Raw genomic sequence first — 7887 nt, 5'->3', positions numbered from 1 at the left:
CACAGAAATTGGGAGAAGCGTCTGCAAATGTTCATTGGTCACCACGAACAACATCTGGGAGATATTGTGTAACAGGCAAACAAAACTTTATATTGGCAATAACTTTTTATCTAATGTTAAAGCACATATAATCTGATTGTATGTTTGACATCCTGAAAAATGTTGGCACATGGCCATATCATATATCACAATACCCGTCAATCGTTCATAGTATAAATAAAAAAAAATCGAATCATAGATGGTGACCATATGCGTGACAAAGGGCAAGTATACTGAAATGGCTCTAGATTAATCATGGAAGAAGTGTGTGGCAGGTAGGTACCCCCAAGTGTGAGTGTATGTATAGGTGTATACAAGGGCTTCATCTTAAAAAAAATTAACAGCTCCGTCCAACCATTTCCCCCATCAAAAAATTTGATTCAATAATTTGAGTCCCTTTTGATCTATGATGACCTGCGAGCACAATTATGAAAAAAAGTTTAGATGTCGTTTTAACCCTAGAATCACACATATCTTTTTTTCAAAATTGTATCACGGGTACGCCATTGTTAAAATTGGCGAAAACCAACCATATCTCACATATAAGGGGGCAATTGCAAAACGAACAGCCATTGATGTAGCTTTTGGATATTTGCTACGTGAACAAATGCAACATCACGCTTGGAAAGTGCGAAATTCACTGAAGCCCTATTTGATGGCCTATGGCGCCCCTATCCCTAGTTTCGATTATAGTGAATCTGTGGATATTTATCAATTTATTTGGAAATGAACACCCTTGATGCCTTAAAACATAAACACGAAATAATGAATCATTGTGATTGCTGGAATTTATCTCGAACAAAAAAATACTGACAGACAGGAGCGTCTGTTGCGATTTTTCTGCGGTTGTGGTGGCAAGATCCCCATCTACATAAGAATTGTACGTTTTGTATTAGTAAATTCGTAGTCACTGGATTAAAATATAGACCTTGTAAAACTTACACTGAGAACAAAGGTTATGAAGTTCTTTAGAATGCATTTAATAGCAAAAAAAAAAAAAAAAAAAAATCACAATTGTTTACTGCAACAACAATTCGTTGGGCAGTTGAAGCTACACATGGAATGCTAAAAGAAAGGTATCGTCTGTTGAATGAAATATTTGGGAATGAAATTAATCTAGTATCGTCCCATATTCTATAATTGCTAGGTTTTTACACAATAAATTCTCCAAACGTGTGGCATCAGATGAAAACCACTGCGCAATCCGCGAAAACTTTAGGAAATGAAAATATCTTAGCAGCCTTTGTTCAACAAAAGAAATTGTGAACAAGAACTTCTGTTTACATCTATTTCTTCACAATGTCTTGAGGATTTTCCTCGAGTGACCGAAAAAGATTCGAAACAATTATTTTGTGGATTCTTCTAATATAAACAGACGATATGTTATTTTGCTGAAGTGTTTGATAAAAGAGGTAATATTACTAGAAAAATATACAGTATGTTAAAGACAATGACAAGATATTGAGAAACGGCAGTGCATTCAAGACATACGCAAAGCTAGACGTACGAATGCTTCATCGAATACCAGACACAGAAGGTTACAAAAGTGTCATTAGGTATTCTTGCGACTGTGAAAATTGTTTGCCAACAGTTGATTCTTGCTCCCATTTGCACCCACTATTTATTTATACAAGTAACAATATACGTAGTGGACACATACACTTCACACACAAATAGTATTCTATATTCTTAGGCCGGAAATTCTCCGGAACTCCAGAGACTTTTTATCCAGGCCTATACAATAAACTTAGAATTTAGTTTGAAACCAGCCAATATGGCCGGATGACCTCCGGTCCTCCACGAGGCCAATAAAAAAAATAGAAGAAAAAAGAACATTAAAACACATACAATGAAATACATAAAGACAGACAGACACATACATATATATATTGGTGGCAACACTTTAATACACACCCCACAACTATATATTTATTATTTCTTTTTTTCCTTTTTTTTTTCTTTTCCTTACATTTATTAGCACTACGGCTGGTAACCTCCGGAAATCCTTGAGGTTAAGTTCCAGTCCTTGGCAGGGTTTCTTTTATCTTAATCATTATTATAATATAAATCATTTTTATAGCTGTTACTTTTTTTACTACAATTTCAAATAACTATAATTTAATTTATTACTAATTTTACATTAAATATCAAGAAGAAGACACATACATAATACAACCTAATGATACAATAATAAAACCTATTTATTACCTTATTTGTGGAAGATATTTGTATTTGATGAGGATCCCATAACCAACACAAATATTGAGGAAAATATTTGATCACTACATCTGTGTGGTCATAAACGAAGACAGTGACGAGGATTGAAGTATATATTACAGTGTTCCTTTCGTCCTTATTTGTTTTACACATTGAAATATTTGTAGTTCTTACATATAACTTATTTTCTGTTCGTATTATAGTTTCTTCTGTTCCTTGGATGAAATGTACCTTTTATTAAAATGTTGCAGTTTTTCACTACTCCTCGACTTGTAGAATGCAGAAGACAATAGGTATCTCTGAAATATATAATAGCATCTTTTGTCAGAATAGTGTTTTCTCATCCCTATCAGCCTCCCAGAACCTATGAAAGACACTATATTTTTTTTTGCCTAATATTATGTTGTTGTTGATAGTTATTCTCTTTCTAGCTGAGGTTATTTCACTTCGATTGGACACTGTAGGTATAGGTAACATTTATTTCTTTACATGAACATTCACATTGAAACTTCAGGCATCCTCAAATGCGGTACTTACGGGGGTCTAATGACAGTTTTAATCTCATATTCATATTCAGCTGATTGATTCATATGAAATAAACACCAATATCAACAGTTTCACTTCAGCCCAAAATGGGAATAGGAAGGCTAAAGGACATCAAATGGGGCCTTAGTGAGTTCGGCACTTTTCAGGCGTGATTACTCATTCATTCACGTAGCAAATATCCAAAAGCTACATCAATAGCAGTTCTTTTTGCAATTGCCCCCTTATATGTGGGGTATGGTTGATTTTGGACAATTTTGATCATGGTGTACCTGTGATACAATTTTGGAAAAATATATATGTGAATCTAGGGTTAAAGCGACTTCTAAACTTTATTTTTTATAATTGTGCTCGCAGACCATGATAGGTAAAAAGGGGTCAAAATATTGAATCAACTTTTTTGAGGATGGGAATTCGTTGGGAAAGCTCTTAAATTTTTCAGGATAAGCCCCTGTATACACCTATACATACAAGTTTGAATAAAATCGATATAGCTATTCTTAAAAAGAAATTAATCCCATTTTTCCGATTTTGCACCAATACTCATAAAGCAGTCAGAGTCGAGTTTTGAAAGGGATTAAGGTATGAGGTTTGAAAGGGATTAAGATGACTTACAAAATTCATACTAAAAATAGTTTCCTTCTAAATCCAGTAGGTTGCATGGAGAAGAGTTGAAACTGTGAATTCACACTAAAACCACTCTACTGGAAAGGGTTAAATCTGATACCCCCCAAGCCAAATATCTGCATTCAAATGCAAAAATATTTAGAAGGAGCACTCCATTCCATTCATAAGAAGGATTGAAACCGTGGTGAATTTAATTGATTGACAGATTATAAGGTCAGCTACCCTCCTATAGCGTTTGTATTCCGGAAGATTTCTTACTTTAAATGAGTAACAAGAAGTTGTGCTAACAAGAATTTTGGGAATGATTCAAAAACGCAACAAAAGATTGCTATCTTACCCAATAATTAATTCATGGATCAGAGGCCAGAAAACTTTTGAACGGCTCCTAAATAAAGTTTTCGTATTTGTTACGGAATAAGCACATCGTAACGAGTTAAATGATAGTTCGGGTTTGGCTGCACTATATGTAGTTCTCCAGATATAAGGTCTACAAGAAAATTTATGCCTGAAATATATTTTACCTTTTGATCCAAAAATAATCAAAATAGTACAGCGGATGAAGAAGGAGGGTATATTTTGACAATTTTCTATAATAAGGAAAATTAGCTATTATTATTATTATTATTATTATTATTATTATTATTATTATTATTATTATTATTATCATTATTAGTGATTCTGTACTTACAGAGGCAAATTATTCTCTCTCTTCCTCTCGTTGAAAACAACCCTAAACTATACTAGTATATCAAACTGGAACTGGAACACATATTAAGCTTATGAAAATTGAAGCTTTCTGTTATTATCGAAAATTTCACGGAACAAAGATGTTGCACAAAGAGATTTACACTATTTGAAATTTAACAAGTAGTACTGAAATAAACAAAATATGATTTCCTTATGTCATGAAGACGTTTAAAGCATTGATTATGATCTAATGTGGAATATATTCAGTGTTTTCTCCATTGGTAGCAATATATCGTCTACAACGTTGTAGAACAGCCTGCAAACATGTGATATGGTTTCCACTGGCAGTCTCAATCACCTCTTTTATAGATCCAGCATACGCGGTTTAGTAACGCAGATAGTGTTCTTCAGAGTTCTCCACAGCAAGAAGTCTAATGGCGTTAGATCGGGAAATCTGGTTGGATACTCGGCAATTCCTTGTCGGCCGGCCTATCCACCTTTCAACAAACGTTTAATCCAGAACTGTCGCACATCTCAGTGGTAATGTGGCGGTGCGACATCTTGTTTAACCCTTTTAGGATTTCCATTTTTTGTGTTAAATTTTTGGCTTTCACTCAAACAGCTGCTGCCTCCTTGCTGTTTATCAAAGGATCATGATTCATACTTCGCTTTTTTTTTTTTTTTTTTTTTTTTTTAGCATAAAGCATACTTTCCAACGTTACTACTCGCTTGTCCGTATTATACACTCGAAGCGAGAGATATTTGAGCCCCTCTGGCTTGGTCTAGGTTCACGGAGGGATCTGATGTAAAAAAAGTTAAGTTCATAATACGTGTGCAACATATATATATATATATATATATATATATATATATATATATATATATATATATATATATATATATGGTGTTTCAAAACAACACCGACAACGATTGGGAGGTGGTTCCTGGCATTAAGACAAAAACTATAGACTAACCTGGGTGCACACATGCTCCCTTTCAAAGTTATAGGCTGCCAAAAACATGAAAAAATGAATTTCAAAGGTCCTTAGCTTCAAACCTATGGGACTTACCATAGTCGGGTCAAGACTTCACTTATGAACTAGTATATGCCCTATACAAATATCCAAGTTTCACAATCCTGCGGTACTTTCGCAACAATTTTTATAGAGGTAGTTAGTGAGTATTTCAAATTATATGCCTGTTACCAAATTCCCTCTATAAAACTTGTTGTGTGAGTACTTTAGAATTCTGGAACATGTATTTTCGAATAGCCCACATATTAGTTCATAAGTGAAGTCTTGACTCCACCACGGTAGACCGTGTGCGTGGGTTTTCTCGGGGTTCTCCCGTTTCCTCCCACTTTCTTCATTCCACCATTTCATTCATTACTCATCATCACCGTCTCCTTTAGCCTAACCGGCATAACCGTGGCACGTAAAACTCAAAGTTTTCATTTCATTTTTTTTCGACCACGGTAGGTCAGACAGTTTTGGAGCTGTGGACTTTTAAATTACATTTTTTTTCGGAAGCTTATAACTCCGAAAGGAAACATTTGTGCACCCAGTTTGGTCTATATTTTCTGTCTTATTTTGGTGTCTGGAATCACCTCCCAAAATTTACACTCATTTACGAATTTAGGTCTGAATGAAAGTCTGAATTTAGGTTTATATATATACTTATTACAAAAAGTTATCTTATTACTATTTAGTCTAAAGTCATGGTTCACACGTTCTTTTCTTCAGTATAACGACCCCTTTAGAAACGATATCACTCACATGTAAGTATGATACATTTGAACTGGAAAAATGGGGAAAACCCGGAAATTTCTAAAAAGAAATCACCTCATCGGAATGCTCACGCCTCTCGGGCCCAGTCCGGGTTTCACGTAGGGATCTCAAAAAATCTGAGAAATACCCGAAGATACATAAAATTTGTATGCGAAGTTTCAATCTGATATGAAAAAGTTTGAAATTTCCCTTAAGAAATAAAAAGAAGTCTCGCCCCTTCGTCTCCAGTTGGTGCCGTTAAGTTGACTATCCGGTTCCAAAACACATCTGTTCGTTTGTCGATCCTTGACTTGGCCAATAAGAAAACCCGTCTTAAATACCTGTTATAGAACCTAAATAAGCCGTCAAAGACGATACTTCTTCATTGTATAAAAATATACCATAAATCCTAAAAGGGTTAAAAAGCAATCTACGTCTGGACACAGTTGATGAATATCTGCAGATTTTTCCTGCGCTATGTTATGGTACTCTACATCTGCCACTGTTCTTTTTTTTAAAAAAATGGGCCGACAAATCCTGTGATAAACAGACAACGCGGCACTGATAACCTAGGACGATTAGGCTTTTTCTTCCATTACGTCTTGCCCGTGCACATAGTTTTGACGATTGATTGTTACATTGAATTTGAAAGCTACCTTTTAGCAACAAACAACTAAATCTATCAACGGTTCCCTATTTCAAATTCATTCACAAAATTGGAGGTGCCTATCCTGATCTTCCTCATTGCTTGCGTGAAGCAACTGGAAGCGTAGGATTCCATTTCGCTTGTTTTAAAATGCAATGAATACTTGAATTGCTTACACAAGATTCACACGAAGCTTGCCGTACTGACTTTTGAGGGTACCTTTTGAAAGTTCGTAACATTGCTTCTACCCCTCTTTCTTCCCCTACTCATTCCCTCTTCTCGCACCATCTCTTCTTCAGATTACATTCATTTCTTTCATTCTGAAATTTGTCGCATAATTTCGTATTGTTGCATATGATGGTGGCGCAGTAAAATTCTTCCCACCATTATCTCTGCACTTCTTTCATGTTATCAAATACCAGATACACTAAAATCCTACTTTTGTTGCTCAAAGGAAGGGTTCCCAGCATCTTGTCAATTACTTGTCGCTACTGGCAACTGTACTGAAAATAAAAGGAACAGAAAACAAATGAACAGGTAAAGGAAAGAAAAACAAATGAATGGTTACACACACCAGTCATGAGAGTTCTAAATGATAACAATATTATCACGTTAGTTTTAATATCGTCTCGGTTATTAACAATCAAAGTGAGTAAACCCCTCTGTGCTGTGTGTACCTGCACATAACAAGTACAATATAAGAAATGTTGACTAGTGCTTGATTATTCGCTTATCGAAATACGTTAACGCTGAATAATAAGAAAAATGTTTCTTTTTCTTGGAATCAGATTTGCTGTTTCTATTATAGTTCAGTAGGGAAGATAACGGATTTGTACTGTGTGAAGTCTGGGCCCCATTTTTCTTGTACTCCAAAATCTTATATCTACTTAAAGGAACGATTTGGAAATATTTTTTCAATGCAGATAGATCAAGAAATTGAGAAAGTTTTTAGTAAAAATTATCCACAGGAAAACTAGATTTGAATTTAATTACATACGTCGACCAAACCAAAGTTCTTACATAAAGTTTACGTTCTGCATAATATAAACATTTTTTTTTAGATTGAAGTTGCTAGTGAACCGAACAACAGTTTCACTCCTTAAAGAATTGCGATGGAGGACGGATCATTTCACTTCACGACAAAGTAAGAGCTTGGCATTTTGCACTGTAATTGTTGAAACTCCAAAGTTGCAATCTTTGCGTTGCAATCTTTGGATTAAGTGAACAGTGACGCTTTCAAACAGAAGATTTAAGAAATATGACAGAGCGAATATGTATTCAAGAGAGAAGTCAAAGTAAGCCTATTTACTACTTAAAGGAACTACTTAAAGGAACAATTTGGAAATATTTTGTCAATGCAGA

At 34.8% G+C, this 7887-nt stretch overlaps 1 protein-coding gene across 1 annotated transcript in view; it reads left to right on the top strand.

Annotated features, from left to right (window-relative positions):
• The first annotated feature begins 294 nt into the window (after positions 1 to 294).
• Positions 295 to 7887, top strand: part of LOC145681791 (acetylcholine receptor subunit epsilon-like) — a 31629-nt gene continuing 24036 nt past the window's right edge. The window contains exon 1 of the mRNA XM_081753401.1: positions 295 to 314. Coding sequence (XP_081609527.1) covers positions 295 to 314 — 20 coding nt within the window. The remainder of the gene's footprint in view (positions 315 to 7887) is intronic.

The sequence above is a fragment of the Thermobia domestica genome, chromosome 3 (assembly GCF_964235325.1).
Source record: "Thermobia domestica chromosome 3, izTheDome1.hap1.1, whole genome shotgun sequence".
In the NCBI taxonomy this organism is placed as follows: Eukaryota; Metazoa; Arthropoda; class Insecta; order Zygentoma; family Lepismatidae; genus Thermobia; species Thermobia domestica.
The sequence above is the reverse complement of the archived record's forward strand: the minus strand, read 5'-3'. Positions and strand labels throughout refer to the sequence as shown.